Below are 17,788 nucleotides of genomic sequence, written 5' to 3' on the forward strand. Positions count from 1 at the left end.
AGGTCATCTAGTCCAGTCCCCTGCATTCATGACAGAACTAAGTATTATCTAGACCATCCCTGACAGTGTTTGTCTAACCCGTGCTTAAAATTTTTAGAATGGTAATTTTAAAAACTGCAACACCAATAAGCCAGGTCTTTTCAGTCATTCCTGAACCTTTTCATATTCTCAATTCAGGGTCTGAATGGCATCATCCTTGTGACAACCTCCCAGGGTGGGTTCCCTGATAACTTAATCTCTGTTGCCAGAAACCTTCAGGTCTCTGGCCTGCTGTCTCCAGTGCGATTTCACATGCACACAGAGTTGATTCCCTTTCTTCTAAAAAGTTAATCACTTATCCCTTTGGAACAAGTCCAAATATTTTTTCTGGTACTGGAGTGATAGTTGCTGGTCTATGGCTCCCATTTACCTTAGTATTGCTGTTCCTAGAGAGAAACACAGTGTCAGATTACCTGTTTTCCTCCGGTCCCATCCCTCTGCCAAGAGCTGTGATGGTTCTGTACTTAGCATCAGTAGTACATGTAGATGAATCCTATTTGAGGCTAATATCTTCTCCCCGTTAAGCCTTTTTGCTTTCTCCCCAGACATAAGCTGGCTGACCAGAAGACTCGGAAGTCTCTAGGCCGAGAAGAGTTCCGTCTCTTGCACTATGCTGGAGAGGTCACCTACAGTGTCACAGGTAAATGTTACACAACAACTACACCATTGTCTGGCACCAGGGTCACTTTTCATCCCCATTTTCCCCCACTTCAGACAGTTACACTTCCTTTTTCTCCTCCTGTCTCCTGTTGTTTAGATTAATACATTCACACAATATCTAAATATGTAATTTGATTAATCAAATTACTTTTCCAGCTCAAGGTCCTGCCTTACGGAGGAGGACTTCCCATGAAACAGCCACAGCAGATTGAGTTGTTTGTTTTTCTTTAGGTTTTCTGGATAAAAACAATGACCTTCTGTTTCGGAACCTGAAGGAGGTGAGTGTCGATCGAGAACTGCCTGTTTTGTGGAGCATTGTAAAGGATCAAGTTGAGAATGGAGAGGGCTGTGAAGGTATCATCTCTGTCTTGGACCTTTCAGTCTTCAGGATGTATTGTTCACATGGCTACACTATGCAGAAAAAAACCTGAGGTCTCAGAATTTGTTTTATCTTTGGTGTTTATCATAGAAATTAGAGATATAAGAGACAAACTGGGTCTCATCTGTTCCCCTGCCAATTCCCAAAAATATACATTCTAGTACTTTGTCCAGTCTGCCTTTAAATTTTTTTAATGCATTTGTCCTCTGCTGTTTCTTTCTAGACCATGTGCAGCTCAGAGAATCCCATCATAAATAATTGTTTTGAGAGGACTGAGTTGACAGATAAAAAGAGACCTGAAACGGTAAGAACACAAGAGTTGGACTGAAGCATAGTCGTTTCCAATTGCTGAAGATAATGTCTCATTCTCTCTAAGATTGTGGTATAAAATAGGACTTCCATGATGTTTGAAGCTTTGATACTGAAAAGTTTGTTCTTAGCCTTATGCGTGTGGTGCAGTGTCACAAAAACTAGTCATAATCAATCACTACATATCTGAGTCTGTCTTCTTTCTTCCAGGCGGCAACTCAGTTTAAGAACAGTCTGTCCAAACTAATGGAAATTCTGATGTCCAAGGAGCCATCATACATTCGCTGCATTAAACCTAATGATGCTAAACAAGCTGGTAAGGTTTTAGTGACTCTCTCTCTCTTGTATGCTGCTTCAAAGGTAATAAAGGTAATAATTGGAGATATACCAATCTCCTAGAACTGGAAGGGACCTTGAAAGGTCATCGAGTCCAGCCCCCTGCCTTCACTAGCAGGACCAATTTTTGCCCCAGATCCCTAAGTGGCCCCCTCAAGGATTGAACTCACAACCCTGGGTTTAGCAGGCCAATGCTCAAACCACTGAGCTATCCCTCCCCCCAGACAGGAAATTTCCAGTCTTTAGGAATGTGTAAGAAATTCACACCAAGAGTTATAACTTGGGAGCAGAGGTCAGGTAAAGATGCTGTCCAAAGTCCGCTAAGATAAAATAATTGATTTGTAGAGCGTCAAGATGGGTGAGGTAATATCTTTTACTGGACCAACTTTTGTTGGTGAAAGAGACAAGCTTGTGTCTATTCTGTATTCATTATCAGTTCTTTTCTTGCCCTCATCGTACCCATGACTTAGTCACTGGAGAAGTGCTATCAGGATGTAGAATGACCATCATCAACGTTCCCAGCCTCTCCATTCTGATTCTGTACCTAGTTCCTGTCTCATAAGAATCCTAAATAGTTATTAGGTTGCTTTGTGGCCTGTGTTATACAGGAGGTCAAACAAGATGATCTAATGGTCCCCCTTCTGGCCTTAAAATCTATTAATCTGTTTTTTAAGCTTTGCTGTTTGTTGCTGCCTGTTTATTGTCATCATATTAATAGTAATTTGAGTTTGGGTGTTATTGCCAGGGACTTTATTTTGCTTGGTGCCAAGCAAGAAATGCTCAATAAAATGTATTAAACATATATAAAAATAAAAGGGAAAACCATTAAAACTTGTCAGAGTTGAAAAATTGAAACATAATTAAATTCTTCATTTTAACAAGCTTTCTTATTCTCCCTCTTTCCCTTCTCCCATTGTCATAGCATCTTTTAAAGGGAAACTCTTGCTTAGAAGTCTCTTAAATGGCATCAAGTATCCTTGTTGAGGAAAGAATCCATCTCAGGTGGTATCTCTGATATTTTGTCATTGATGCTGTTTCTTTTTAAGACAAAACATGTCAAAAACACAAAGGGGAAGAGAGAAAAGAATAGCAACAGATAGGAAAATGCAACTTCTATTCTTGGTGCTTGCAGTTCAGTTACAGGAAGATCATAGGCACAGCACATGGCCCATGGCCCAGTTAGGTACTGTTGGCAGGCAAGAATTGCTGTTTGCTGTGACCAGTTCAATAAGCTAAGTTCTGAGATGTGACTCTTTGCAACAATTATTCAGAATATAGCTAGAGAGATGTTGATGTTATCCAGTTTCCCCTTCTTGTGTAGTCTTGTCAGAATGTCTAGGAAATAGAAGACCCAATGATGTGATGATAAATCTTCAAACCTCCATGTGTGGTGGTGGTGGTGATGATGGGGATGCCAGTGCTGGTGAGATAGTGGATAAAAATTGATTATTTTTTATTTAAATCATACAGGTTTATTTGTTAAAACTAAATCTATTTAAAATAAAATTTAAAACTGGTAACCTATATCAAAGCATAATTTATGATAAATTAAAATTTAAATACAAAAAATGTTATTAAGCAATACATGATTGCTACCAAGTTTTAAAGAGGGTTCAACCACTGAACTACAGGAAGTCACTGGCTAAGCCCCTGGAATCAGGGTTTGTTGAATTGCTAAAGCAGCTTTGGACAGCAGTAGCCTCTTCTGAAGGTGAAGAGAAAATATTTTCTTCATTCAGTTTATTCAGCTAGTTCAGTTCAATGACTAGTTGATTAAAAATTAAGAAACCAATTGGGAATAGAAAAAAGCAGGAAAGCATGTTTTCCTCTTCCAATCTATGAATAAAACTAGGTGGAAGAGAATGAAATTATCTAGTTCTAACATCTTGAAGGATGAGGTGACCAGAAACAATCCGTTCATTTCACTCACTACAAATAATACTTCCTTTGTTTAATAAATCAGGTAATTTAAAATGCAAAACTTGTTTTTGCTAAAAAATAAAAAAAAATGTTTTTTTGTATATATCCAAAGGTAATTTTGTTAAAAAAATTAAAATGCTGTTTTTGGTGCATTTTTCCATTGAATTTGAATTGCCTTCCAAACTGAGCTTGACACAAATCACAGGTAAAACGTTAAGCATTTAATAGATAGGAAATGCATCATTTACCATTTTCTAGCATAATTTTAAAAATGTAAAAATTAAGAATGTAAATATAAGTTAAGCTATGTAACTGATTAAATAATGTGTGTGTATAGATTGTATCCTCGGGACTAGCAAAAAAAAAAAAAAAAGCACCAAAATTAATGTTTATTGAAAATAACATTTTTTAATGGTTACCAACTAATGAGAATCAATAACTAAAAAGTACAAATACAAAACATTATTAAAATCAAATATATCAATCATGGTTACCTGCTTGCTGGTTTAAATGATTAAAATTGGTGATTTAAATCAGTCCACCTTGGTTGGGTAATGTGGGTGGTGGTGGTGATGATTATGTTACGCCAGTCTTTGTCACACTAAAAGGATTGCTGTCATGCTGAGCTGTGTAAGTTGCCCAGTGCTCCTGAGAAAAGTCCAAAGAAATCGAAGCCTTGTCCATTGTCAGATTTCCACATGGTTCATATGTGAATATGTTTGTCCCCATAGAAAGGTTTGAGTGTGTTGCTGTAACAAATCTGTAATCTTACCAGAAGCCTTGAAACCACCTATTTAGCAGCTCTTTTAGCTCCAACAAGCTGTTTATATTTCTTTGAATCTGTTTTGTGCTTTCTTTCAACAATTTTACTGAACAACCTATAATAAAGCTCAACATAACCATAGGGTTGCCAACTTTTTACTCTCATAAAACCGAACACCCTTGCCCTGCCCCCTGCCAGTTCCCTCCAGTGAGGCTCCTCCCCTCCAAATGAGGCCCCACCCCCACTCCCTCCATCCCTCCCCGTCGCTCACTCACCCCACCCTCACTCACTTGGTCATTTTCACTGGGCCGACTCAGGGGGTCGGGGTGTGGGAGGATGCTGAGGGGTGGGGCCGAGGAGTTCAGAGTATGGGAGGGGGCTCCAGGCTGTGGCAGGGGGCTGGGGTGTAGGAGGGGGTACATGCTCTGGGGTGCAGGTTCCAGTGTGGGTCTAGAAATGAGGGGTTCAGGGTGCGGGAGGGGGCTCTGGGCTGGGGCAGGGCATTGTGGTGAGGGCTCCAGCTGGGGGTGTGGGCTCTGGTGTGGGGCTGGGGGATTTGGGGTGCAGGAAGGAGCTCCAGGCTGGGGCTGAGGGGTTTGGAGTGCAGGAGGGGGGATCAGGGCACTGGGGCAAGGGGATGGGGTGCGGGCTCTGTGGTGGGACTGGGGATGAAGGGTTTGGGGTGTAGAAGGGTGCCCCGGGCTGGGACCAAAGGGTTCGGAGGGCAGGAGGAGGGTCAGGGCTGGGACAGAGGGTTGAGGCACTGGAGGGATTGCAGGCTATGGGAGGCACTTACCTCAGGCAGCTCCCAGAAGCAGCAGCATGTCTCCTCTCTGGCTACTACGCGGTGGTGTGGCCAGGTGGCTCTGCGTGCTGCCCCATCAACAGGTGCTGCTCCTGAAGCTCCCATTGGCCGCCTTTCCTGGCCAATTGGAGCTGCGGAACCAGCACTGGGGGTCGGGGCAGCGTGTTGGAGCCCCCTGGGTGCCCCTACACATAGGGGCCGGAGGCGGGACATGCCGCTGCTTCTGGGAGCCGCAGGGAGCCTGCCTTAGCCCTGCTGCACCACCGACCAGACTTTTAACGGCCCGGTCCGGGGCCACCAGGGTCCATTTTCGACCAGGCATTCCGACTGAAAACCACACACCTGGCAATCCTACATAACCAGCCTTCAAGTCTCCTCCTGGTCCCTGGAGTTCTTAAGAATGACACTACCCAACTGGTACTGAGCTTTTTCAGCCTTGGATTCGGCCATTATATATGAGGAGAACTTCTTAGTATTGTATGAGTGAGGAAGGCTGACTTTGCATGGCAAATGGAATGTTCACTTAGTTGATACCTTGGCTGAGTTCCTGATGGCAAAGTTAGTCATTATCTAGTTGGTTAGTTGGCAGAGTGATTACGAAGAGCTGATACCAGAACAGTTCCTTTTCCAGACTGAAGGACCCTTTTCCAGATTGAAAGACAGTGTAATGTGATAATTTTCCACCATTAATGTGATTTCTAGGTCGGTTTGATGAAGTTCTAATCCGACATCAAGTGAAGTACTTAGGACTGATGGAGAACCTGAGAGTGCGCAGAGCTGGTTTTGCTTATCGCCGGAAATATGAAATATTCCTGCAGAGGTAGGATTTACAGTAATTGTCTCAAATCTGTTCTCCCTCACTATCTCTGCACTGATGTGTTCAGAACAGGAAGCTTCTCTACAGCAAACAACATGTAGTCTGTTTAACTAAAAGGCCTTGGTTACCAAAATGAATCTCTGTCAGAGGGAGAGGCACTGTGACTCCCCCTTTGTACCCTGCAGAAGTACTCCAATTTACTTCTCATTATAAAGTCTCTCACCTGTTTATTTCCAGGTACAAATCACTCTGTTCAGAAACATGGCCCACGTGGGAAGGGCGGCCCCATGATGGAGTGGCTGTGCTTGTGAAACATCTAGGCTACAAACAGGAAGAGTATAAGATGGGCCGGTCAGTTATTTCTTTCTTCCCTAATTTGGGGTTGTGAGTCATAGGGAGTCTGTGTTTAAATATGGCCCCTATGTCTAGAGGGTGGAGGAGAGAGCAGAAGCCCCAAGGGGACAGTGAGGGCAGGAAGTAGGTCCCTCTGGCCTCTTACACATAATCGTACATTTCCATTTCCAGAACAAAGATTTTTATTCGTTTTCCCAAGACTTTGTTTGCAACAGAAGATGCTTTGGAGATACGGAAGCAGAGTCTTGGTAAGTCGTACACATTTAACCAGCTGGTTTAGGAGACAGCTATCAGTGTGCTTTGTTTTTTGAATTTACCTATTCTCGGTCAGAATCCCAACCTTGGCCACTATTTCTAAGAGAGAGCTTGTCTCTTTTACAATTTCAGCCACAAAAATCCAGGCCACATGGAGAGGCTTCTATTGGCGACAGAAATTCCTGCACATGAAACATTCAGGTATGTGAGGGCATGGGAAACTGAATAAGCTTATGGCTAATTACATGTATAGTTCGAAGCCTGTATTCTGTTTCTAGCAAGGGGATGGATGGAAAGGGGAACAGAAGTTGATCTGAGTTTGAGATGCAAAAATAAAAAGCCAGAAAGCATAGAGTAGAGGGGAATATTTTGGATTATATGGAATTAAGGAGTTCTGTCCAATGTAATGCCTTTTGTTTTTATTGTCTTCAGCAATAACTATCCAGTCATGGTGGCGTGGAACCCAGGGACGCCGAAAAGCCGCCAAGAAAAAGTGGGCAGTGGAGACAATTAGACGGTATGTTTTTAAAAAAAGAAAAAATTGTCACATAGATTGTAATGTAGACGGAGATTCTCAAAACCTAGTTTCTAAAAATGAACAGATGAGGATAAACTGTCTTCTCAGTGTAGTTTCTGTGACTTTTTTTAAAAAAACACATTTGTTGAACAAAGCTCAAGAAATGTGGGAATTTGCCTGTTTTCAATAACACAAGGATTCTGGTTCCTCAGTGGAATGGAGAAGTTGGTGGATCTGTAGTTATTTTCATACACTCAGGACTATGATGTGAAGTTTGAGTATGGTGGCTGAAAACAAGCACTGTTTTTCCTATATGACAGCACTGATTACAGATCTCTAATACAAACCTCTAAAACTGGGTTCCAGTGCAACAGGGGAACTGAAACATTACCCCTGCATTTTTTATATATGTTGAATCCTCTATCCCTATGGACAGTTTCCTTGTACTATCCGCTCTCAACCTTATATGCCCTGGGAGTTGCTTATAGAGCACATGTTCTCAGTTCTTCGCAGATCCCTGCCCAGTTCCCATTCCTTTGCAAAGTGTGTCTTCTGTTTGTCTGACGGTTTCCAATTAATTTGTTTTTTTTCCCTGCAGATGCTAAATTTCTTGTTTATAGTCAATTGCCTTCAGTAATGGGGGCATAGGAAGTCTTGGTGTTAAACAGGTTTGTTGTAGAACCATAGATGATTAGAGTGGAAGACACTTAGATTCTTTAGTTGAATAATCTGTATCAAACCCATCCATAATGGTTACTGATCTCCCTTCTTCTGTCCATTCAGGTTTATTAAAGGTTTTATTTACCGGAACTACCCTCGCTGCTCAGAGAATGAATACTTCCTAGATTACATTCGCTACTCCTTTTTGATGAACCTCAAACGCAATTTACCAAAGAATGTTTTGGACAAATCATGGCCAACTCCCCCTCCATCACTCTGCGAGGTAGGCAGAAGAAAAAGAGGAGGAGTTGACTACTTTGCATAGACAGAGTCCTGCACTGTAGTTTCAGTTATTGAAGGCCCTGGGTCACACACGTCACTGAGAGAGTGAAACCTGTAGAACCTTCATTAGTAGCGGTGATGTGTGAGAAAGAAAGAACTATGTCTGACTCTCATTCTACACTGAATTAGCAGAACTGGCAGCAAAAACAACCAAAACATAAGTTAACAATGTATACTGAGCATCTTTGTGAAATTACAAAAATGAAATGACTGTTGATTATTTAATTTATTTTACGTATAATTATTACTGAGGTCAGTAAGTGACACTAAAAATGGAATCCAATTATGACATTGTTAAAAAGCAACTTTTCAAAGTAGAACTGCACTTTAACACATTGGGTATGATTTTCAGAAATGCCTAAGTGTCTTAATATTTTAAGTGTTGGACAATTATCATTTAGCTCAGAATAAAATTTTCAAAAACACCTCAGGGACTTCTGTAGGCATTTTTGACAATTTTACCCATTTTGTTCTGAGTTAAATGGCTTTTGCCTGAATGGTTAAATTGGGCTGAAAAGCAATGGAATGAGATTTGATTACCCATAAAGAAAGTAATTAAACTTTGTTTTCCTGTCCAGTATATTACTTTATGTTTTGAAGAGTGGCCTCTAACCCAGAAAGGTGACTGTGCCGTGGATACATGCTTTCTCCACCTGAAAGTTCACTGAGCTGCAATATAATCCCATAAAATCTTATCTAAAGGCCCCATTTTCATGACATTTTCCAAAAAATTTGTTCCTGGGAGTGGATCTTCTTGGCCCCTTAAGATTCTTGTGTGTGCCTTGTTTGGCTCATAGGTACCTCCAAAATAGGCTGGAGGATGTGAGGAGGAAAATTCCCAACCCCAAGCCCAAACAATCTGGTTGGAGTACAATGCATGACAAACTGTCTCAGCACAGGGCAATAGATTACTTGTTGTTTTTAATTTAAAAAATATTTCTGCAATAACATACAGTGTTGAAGATGAATTGTCCAAATTCAGCCTTGCATATTCTGCATTCATATCTCTTCTCTGTTCTCTCCTTCTGCTCTGTTAGAATTGTTTTGCCTTTGTTCAACTGAAAGCCATCTTCACTTACCATTTATTTCTTCAGGTATCTCAGCTCTTGAGACAACTGTGTATGCAAAACATGGTGTGGAGCTACTGCAAGAGAATCAGCCCAGAATGGAAACAGCAGGTGCAGGACACTTACGATACTTACCAGATCTCTCAAGTATTGCTAAGAACAAGAGGTGGGATCCACATAGGCACTTAGATGCCCAGAAAAATCACACAGCACTGTGATCCACAAAGCCAAGTTAGAAACCTAGGCTCCCTATATAATGAACGGGTAGAGATGGGTACCTTAGAATGTGATCTACCACACTAGGTAGGGAGCCACATAAACTAGCCAATGGGCAATACAAACTGGGGGCAGGGGCGAGGAGTCCTAAGCAGATTTAGGGACCTATTTCTGCTTAGTGATCAGTGATACACAAACTGCCTGGAGTCAGGTGGCTTAGGCACCTAAAGTGTCTTGTGGGAATGAGTTAGGCACCTGTTGTGCTCCACACAAAAGGGGGAAGTGGGGAGGATTGGTGGTGCCCACCTTATAAGTTTTAGCCCAATGGCTAGCAGATTTGCTTGAGATATGGGAGACCCAGAGAGAAAGAAAGGATTTGAACAGGGGTCTCCAGGCTCTCAGGAGGGTGCTCTGACCTATGGGATATTGTGATGTGAGGCTCCTTCAACCTCTTCTGTTGAAGCTGTTTCACTGTTAACAAGTGATGAACAAGTGATTGGAGCAGCAGAACGGGATCCTGGGTATCCCACCCCCATGCCCCCAGTGCGTGCCCTAGCCACTGGACTACAGAGGTGTTCTCCCTTTCTTTGTCCAAATGACTATTTACTAACCACTGGGCTAGATGTTATAAGGTAGGTGCTGCTGCAGCTTCCTCCGCCATCACCTCCTTCCCCGGCAGCCAGATTTTGAATGAAACCTGATCTGGTAGACAGCCTGTGAGCACACCTACCAGATTGGGCCTCACAAGTGACTTGGCAGCCAAACGCTTATCTTCCCCCAGTTTATGAATCACTTTGGGGCTTAGGTGTCTGGGCACTTAGAGGGAGGCAGCAGTGAGCATCCCAGAGGCAGAAACATGGGTACCTAGGGAACCAGGTTCCCTAGGTACCTAAGTGCTGAGTAAGTTTAGGCACGTACACAGTTTGGTGGTAGTTTTGTGGATTGCACTGGCGCTAAAACTGGGATTTAGGTGCCTAAACCTGGTATTTTGGAACCCAATCTGGGTTTTAGGTGCCTAAGTACGTTTGCAGATCTGGGGCCTAGCAGTTTTTCTCAATTAACATTATTTATTAAGGTGAAGCAGGGGCTGGGGGATTGATAGAGGAGAAAGGAGATGAGGCATTGGAGAGCAGTTGAATGGGGGGCAGAGGCAGATAAGATCAGAGGAGGAGAGGGCAGGAGTCCCAAGAGGGTAGCTAGAAGCAGCAGGGAAAGAGGGCATCTTGTGAGGAAGAAGCTGTCATCAAATGCCCACTGACAGTCAGTTTCACAACTGTCTCATCATCTTTTAGTGGCTAGTCCACCTAGGGGATAACAGCCTACTGCTGCTACTAGTTAGTTCATCAGCTCAAGTGGTAGAGTTTTGTGCTTTGGATCTAAGGGTCCCAAATCCTGCTGCTGATGAAGCTGGAGGTTAATACAGTTCCATGTGCTGTAATTTCTGGTGGGGTTTTCAGTTTGCTTTTAAAAACAATTAGGAAATCAATTCCCAAAAACTACATTAAAAGAACATTGTGGTTGCAAAGTGAAGTACTCAGAATTTAGGTTGCCCTGATGCACGTGTATTTTGATATAGTCTTTCATTGGGAAGTTTATGCTTTCATGGAAGAAGTTTGTTTTGAGGAACAATTTGAGGTATGGTAACTCAGGTCAATTAGGGAAGAGAGTCCTAGGGTAGAAACAGCCATATATAACCCAAATAAATAAAGCATAGAAAATATTAAATAGGTGCAATATAACTGAATTACCACTGCTGTTAGCACCTTAGCATTTGCATTTCCTGACTTTGGACTTGTCTACACAAACCTTTAGTTTCATTCCAAGTGCTGGTCCCTGTGTGTATTCCACTGTGGGATATACATGTGCTCTACAAATCTGAGATAGGATTCTTTCCAGCAGTATCCATTGCTCGACACCGTCACCATTGCTTTCGTCATGCTCTGCGTTAAGGGAACAAGGGGTTATGCAACCCAATTGCCTCTCCAGTTCCTTCTTACCACCACATGATCTGAGTCAGAACCCTTGTGTCCAGAGCAGATCCTTGGTTTCAACCTGTAAATACAGTGTTAAAAATGTGTTTTAGTGTTAGTTTACTTAGGGTACGTCCATACTTACCAGCCGGGTCGACAGGTAGCATTCGACTTCTCGGAGTTCGAACTATCGCGTCTAATCTAGACGCGATAGTTCGAACTCCGAACATGCTCCCGTCGACTCCGGAACTCCACCACCGCGAACGGCGATGGCGGAGTCGACGGGGAAGCCACGGACTTCGATCCCGCGGCATCTGGACAGGTAAGAAGTTTGAACTAAGGTAGTTCGACTTCAGCTACGCTATTCGCGTAGCTGAAGTCACGTACCTTAGTTCGACCCCCCCCCAGTGTAGACAAGGCCTTAATGTAGATAGTTAATACCTTCCCCACCCCAGGAAGCATCCCCTGCCTCCTCAGTATGGAATTTGGATTATGCCTAGGTTTTTTAAATCTGTCTCTTCTGCCCTCACTCCTCTTCGGTCAGTGACAAGCACCACCAATGTCTTTATTGCCTAGGAGAATGCTACATCTCTGCAAAGTGCAGTATTATCATATCTGGCAAATTATAACATTTTTGCAGATATCTTACATGGCATCTGGAACAACTCATTGCAATTTTACAATATTAGTATTCATAATATCCTCAAGTGTCCCCCAGCATCGTGGGGAGGGAAGCACAAGGGACCAGAGGATTAGGGGGGTACAATATAGTCAAAACAATTCTGTAGGAAGATGATAAAATCATTTTGAATGGATTTGAGAAAATGGATGAAGCTGTAGGGATAGAAGAAAAGGAATGGCTCTTCTAAGTGTCTGGTAGCGTTGTATTTTCTCTCACACGCGTGCGCGCGCACACACACACACACACAACTCAGGAGTGATAATCTTACAAGAGATGCAGAATAGCAAGGCTAGTCATTTTCCCTTTCCACAATACTCCTAAAGCTATGCAAATCAGATGTGTGAATGAGCAATATTCCAGTCCAACAGCTCTCCAGATTGCATGAAAAGATCTATGTAAATTCATATTGATATATTGAGTCACTGAGAATAATAAACCATCAATGAGATTCCATTTCCTGCATGCAATAGCTCTGTGAAAGCAGATAATGATAAATATATTAAACATGTGAGACATTGCTAGAATATCTCCTAAATATGTTATATTTTAATTTAAATACAGTTTGTTTATATTTACATAGCTCTAGTTACATACCTTACAAAGGCCCTTAAAACACTAAGCACACCTAGTAAAACATGACAGGTAGGCAAATTCCTGGCAGTAACCCCTTTCTCTCAGGGTCTCCCCTCCCCAGGGAACTCCCACCCACTATCCCCTCAGTGTATGCCTCAGTATATGGCTACTGCCAGTCATTGTCTAGCCCCACACACTGGGGCAGACTGCAGTATCAGCCTATTCATCACTGGCAAGGAGGGTTTGGACGTGCTGCTTTGGCCTACCCCTGTAACCCCCAGTACCTGTTAGCCCAATGCTAGGCCGCATCCTTTCCAGGCTGGAGCTCCCCAGCTCCTCTGCCTTTCCCCAGCCCTGCTCCACTCAGGTACCCGGTCTAGCTCCCTGCAGCCAGGCCCATCTCCCTCTATAGCCAGAGAGAGACTTCCCAGGCCTTCTTATAAGGCCCTGTTGCTCAGTTTGGGGCATGGCCCCAGCTGCAGCCACTTCCCCAATCAGCCCAGCCTAAAGGCTGCTTTCTCTAGCCACTGCCCTTTCCCAGGGCTGTTTTTAACCCCTTCATGGCAGGAGCAGAGGTCCACCCTGCTACAGTCCTTATATGGCAAAAGCTGTTACTTTGCAAGGTCATACATCTAAGAACTAAAAATGTGGGTTATGTTTATATGACTGGGGACTGTCCAGGAAAGCAGTGCCTCTGAAAGACACGTAGGTGTCATGGTGCATAACCAGCTGAACATGAGCTCACACTGTGGTGTGGATAAGAGAAGACTTGCTATCCTTAGCTATATAAGCAGGGGACTATTGAGCGGAAGTAGGGAGTTCTTGTTATCACTGTATACAACATTAACTGGATCATTACTGGAATACTCTGCTCAGTTCTGGTGGCCAAGCTTAAAAAAGGATGAGGACAAAATAGAAGAATGAAGTCTGGAAAATGTGCCTTACAATGAGAGAATGAAGCTCAAACTGTTTAGCTTAACAAAGAGCAGGTTAAGAGGTGACCTGATCAGCATCTATAAGTACTGTACCTGCATGGGGAAAAATTGCCAATACCAGAGGATTTTTGTAATCTAACAGACAAAGGCATAAAAGATCCAATGGCTATAAACTGAAGCCAAATAATTTCTCACTAGATATAAGGCACAGATTTTTAATATTAAGATTAATTAACTGTTGGAACAATTTACTTAGGGATACGGTATTCTCCTTCACTTGAAGGCTTTCTATCAAGCTTGGATGTCTTTTTAAAAGATATGCTGCATCACCACCAGAAGTTATGGGCTTACTACAAGCAGTACTTGTTGCAATTCTATGGCCTATATTATGCAGGAGATCGGACTATATGATCATAACGGCCCCTTCTGGCATTAAAATCTAAGACGCTCTCCTTTACGGAGCTTCTGGAGATAGCTATTGGTCTATATTTAAAGATAATTTTATTCTGTTACACAGATCCAGAAAACTTGTTTTTTTGTTGTTGTTTGTTTTTTCTCCTTGCAGTTAGATCAGAAAGTGGTTGCAAGTGAGATGTTTAAGGGTAAAAAAGACAATTATCCTCAGAGTGTTCCCAGACTCTTCATCAACACTCGACTTGGTGAGTAGCACTCGGAAACCTGAACAGGGAATACTCGTACTTTTTCCTCTCTCTCTTTTCTACTCATTTCTCTTCCTGCCATAGTGTTACTCCTGACCTTCTCTTTGATTGCTCTTTTAGGCACCGAAGAGATAAACCCTAAAGTCCTTCAGGTTTTAGGAAATGAAACAATCAAGGTGAGACTTTGTGTCCTGTGATTACTGTGAAGCTTCTGCAATGATTCAGTGGAAGTGAACTCTTTACCAAGTGTCTGGATTTCCTGGCATGATGTATTAAGAATTCTACATTAAATTAGGGGGTATCTATGATGATAACTCTGTGCTGAGGTGGTAATGTTCCAACTGGAAAAATTGTAGTTTTGAGGTGTGTGTAAATTTGGATTATGGTGGAGAATTTGGAATTGAAAAGAGTGTTTTCCTGCTGGTGGAGATGATCCACTAGGTGAAAGGGGCTAGAGTAGGCCAAAATGCATTATAACCATGAGTTAAATTTGGCCTTTCAACACCACTGTGAACTGGGTGGTATTATCTTCTTGTTGGTGGAGAAATTGAGGTATGGGTTAGGGCCAGCTTAAATCACATAGGCAGTCCTGAAAATAGAAGCCAGAATGCTTGTCTGCCTCCCCCATAAACTGTATGCAGTGTTGTTATAGCTGTGATGGTCCCATGATATTAGAGAGGCAAGGTGGGTGAGATAATATCTTTTATTGGACCAACTTCTGTTGATAAGTCAAATTTTTGAGCTTAGAGTTCATCTTCAGGCCTGGGATTATATATAACAATGAAAGATATCAAATTCCAGACCTGAAGACGACGACCTCTGTATGAGCTCAAAAGCATTTCTCTCTCTCTCACCAACAGAAGTTGGTCCAATACAAGGTATTACCTCACCATCACCACCACCCTTGTCTCTCTGACTCCCATAAACTGACTAGTCAGTGCTTTCTACATTGGAGGGCAAGACATTACTTTTGGCAATCATAACACTTGTTTCAGTATGCAGTTCCCGTGGTCAAGTATGACCGGAAAGGATACAAGGCAAGAGTGCGGCAGCTACTTCTCACTCAGAATTCCATCTTCATAGTTGAAGAAGCCAAAATCAAACAACGAATTGACTATGCCAATCTGACAGGTAAGGCAACTGCAGGACACATGATTTTTGCTCACTTAATGATTATAGGTGGGGGCGAAGACTCCAGATGTCTGTACATAAGAAGACAGTGTTAATAGAGTAGCTTTTTAACTTTAATATCCTAAAATTGGGATTTGCCAAAATGGAGCCCCTACTAGTGTGCACTGTAAATATTCTTTGTACAAGTGTGATTTTTGGGATGATTCCAGAATTGATCAACTACGTACACTTGCTACATGGGAGTGTCACCGTCTCCAAACGCCAGCCAGCGCAGTGTTAGTCCCTCAGCTCTTTGGGGCATTGCTTAGTTTTTCAGGCCTCAGGCATTTAAAGTTTATTGGTGAAGATACTGTAGAAAAATGCTAACGAATATTACTCAGAAATAATTTGTACCCAGGTCAGCCCTTGGCTGATGTACTGTGGTCACCACTTGACTTTACCTTGTCTGTGAAATCTCTTCAGACCTACTTACTCCCACTCCCCTTCCCCCTCTTAGTTCCAAAACTCCCTACAGTCCCAGACACTGCAGTCTGCCGCATTATTGCAAGTCCCCTTTCCTCCTTTCTCATCCAGTTCAGGAATTCACCGCTGCATTGCTCCAGTCCTGACCTCTCAGGCCTGGTCTACACTAGGCGTTTAAATCGGTTTTAGGAGCGTAAAACCGATTTAACGCCACAACCGTCCACACTAGGAGGCACCTTATATCGATTTTAATGGCTCTTTAAACCGGTTTCTGTACTCCTCCCTAACGAGAGGAGTAACGCCAGTATTGGTATTAACATATCGGATTAGGGTTAGTGTGGACGCTGATCGACGGTATTGGCCTCCGGGAGCTATCCCACAGTGCACCAGTGACCGCTCTGGACCGCAATCTGAACTCGGATGCAGTGGTCAGGTAAACAGGAAAAGCCCCGCGAACTTTTGAATATTTCCTGTTTGCCCAGCGTGGAGCTCCGATCAGCACGGGTGGCGATGCAGTCCGAAATCAAATTTAAAAAAAGAGCTCCCGCATGGACCATGCGGATGTGATCGCTGTAAGGGCAGGCAAATCCGTTCTATCAGCGCTCCGTTACAGAAGATGAAATTCAGAATCCTTTTTTAAAAATCTCCAGACAGACGCCATAGCAGGGACTCAGCGCACTGCAGCGTGACAAGCGTAACGGAAAGCCAAAGAATCAAATGGACGCTCATGGACTGGAGGACTGAAGCTATCCCACAGTTCCTGCAGCCTCCGAAAATTATTTGCATTCTTGGCTGAGCTCCAAATGCTTCTAGGGTCAAACACACTGTCCGCGGGTCAGGGCATAGCTTGGCAATCTACTCACCCACCCCCCACCCACCCCCAGAAGCGAAAGGTAAAACAATCCTCTGACTCTTTTACATGTCACCCTATCTTTACTGAATGCTGCAGATAGACGCGATAGTGCAGCACTCAACACCAACATCCTTGCTCCCCCCCGCCATGGGCGGCTGATGGTACAATATGATGGAAATCCATCCTCATCATCAGCATCAGCTAATCGTGCAAAAAGCTGGAAATCCATCCTCATGATCAGCTTCAGCTGATGGGACAAAAGGACTGGTAACCGTCCTCGTCATCAGCCTATTGGCCCTAATTTTTTCTGGTGGATGGATGGTGCAATATGGCTGGTAACCATCCTCATCATAGCAACAGGGGGCTGAGCTCCATCAGCCCCCACCCTTCATGTGTAAAGAAAAGATTCAGTTGCCCCTGGACTAGCAGTGGGATGCTGGGCTTCTCTCCTACACACTGCTTAATGTCCTGTCTGGACTATCATAGCAGCTGGAGGCTGCCTTCCACTCATTTCTCACTAACAAGTCAGTGTGTCTTATTCCTGCATTCTTTATTAATTCATCACACAAGTGGGGACAATGCTACGGTAGCCAAGAAAGGCTGGGGAAGAACGGAATCAACAGGTGGGGTTGTTACAGGAGCACCCCTGTGAATAGCATACAGATAATTTCTGCAGGCTCTGACACAGAGCAGCTGTGCTCTCTGGTTCTATGATACGGTGGTTCTCTAGCACACTTGCCTATATTAGGCAGCACTGATTCTATTTTTAGATACCAAAAAGGAGGGATTGACTCAGGAGTCATTCCCAATTTTGCTTTTGCCCCTGGCTGATCGGCCAGGGGCACTTATGACAGCAGCTAATGGTACAAAAGCGATGGAAGGTGCAATATGGCTAGTAACCAATCTTGGCTTTTGCGCCCCTGGATGATTGGCCAGGGGCACTAGCAGCAAATGGTACAAAGGACTGGTAGCCATGATCATCCTCAGTTCCAATTTATGGAAGGGTTTGGATGGTGCAATATGGCTAGTAACCATCTCTGCTGTCATGCAAAAGCAAAAGCATGCTTCTGTGTAGCGCTGCTGA

The 17,788-nt window shown here is 43.2% G+C and overlaps 1 protein-coding gene across 8 annotated transcripts in view; it reads left to right on the top strand.

The window, feature by feature from the left end:
• The window catches only part of MYO1C (myosin IC), a 125,252-nt gene that overhangs the window by 95,775 nt on the left and 11,689 nt on the right, over window positions 1–17,788 (top strand). For all 8 annotated transcript variants that reach the window (XM_039507876.1, XM_039507881.1, XM_039507880.1 and 5 more), the window contains 14 exons: window positions 585–679; window positions 931–977; window positions 1,302–1,382; window positions 1,598–1,703; window positions 5,914–6,031; window positions 6,266–6,379; window positions 6,554–6,630; window positions 6,770–6,838; window positions 7,070–7,154; window positions 7,938–8,097; window positions 9,251–9,334; window positions 14,165–14,258; window positions 14,379–14,434; window positions 15,254–15,389. In XM_039507876.1, coding sequence (XP_039363810.1) covers window positions 585–679; window positions 931–977; window positions 1,302–1,382; window positions 1,598–1,703; window positions 5,914–6,031; window positions 6,266–6,379; window positions 6,554–6,630; window positions 6,770–6,838; window positions 7,070–7,154; window positions 7,938–8,097; window positions 9,251–9,334; window positions 14,165–14,258; window positions 14,379–14,434; window positions 15,254–15,389 — 1,322 coding nt within the window. The remainder of the gene's footprint in view (window positions 1–584; window positions 680–930; window positions 978–1,301; window positions 1,383–1,597; window positions 1,704–5,913; window positions 6,032–6,265; window positions 6,380–6,553; window positions 6,631–6,769; window positions 6,839–7,069; window positions 7,155–7,937; window positions 8,098–9,250; window positions 9,335–14,164; window positions 14,259–14,378; window positions 14,435–15,253; window positions 15,390–17,788) is intronic.

This window comes from Mauremys reevesii, linkage group 20, assembly GCF_016161935.1.
Source record: "Mauremys reevesii isolate NIE-2019 linkage group 20, ASM1616193v1, whole genome shotgun sequence".
In the NCBI taxonomy this organism is placed as follows: Eukaryota; Metazoa; Chordata; order Testudines; family Geoemydidae; genus Mauremys; species Mauremys reevesii.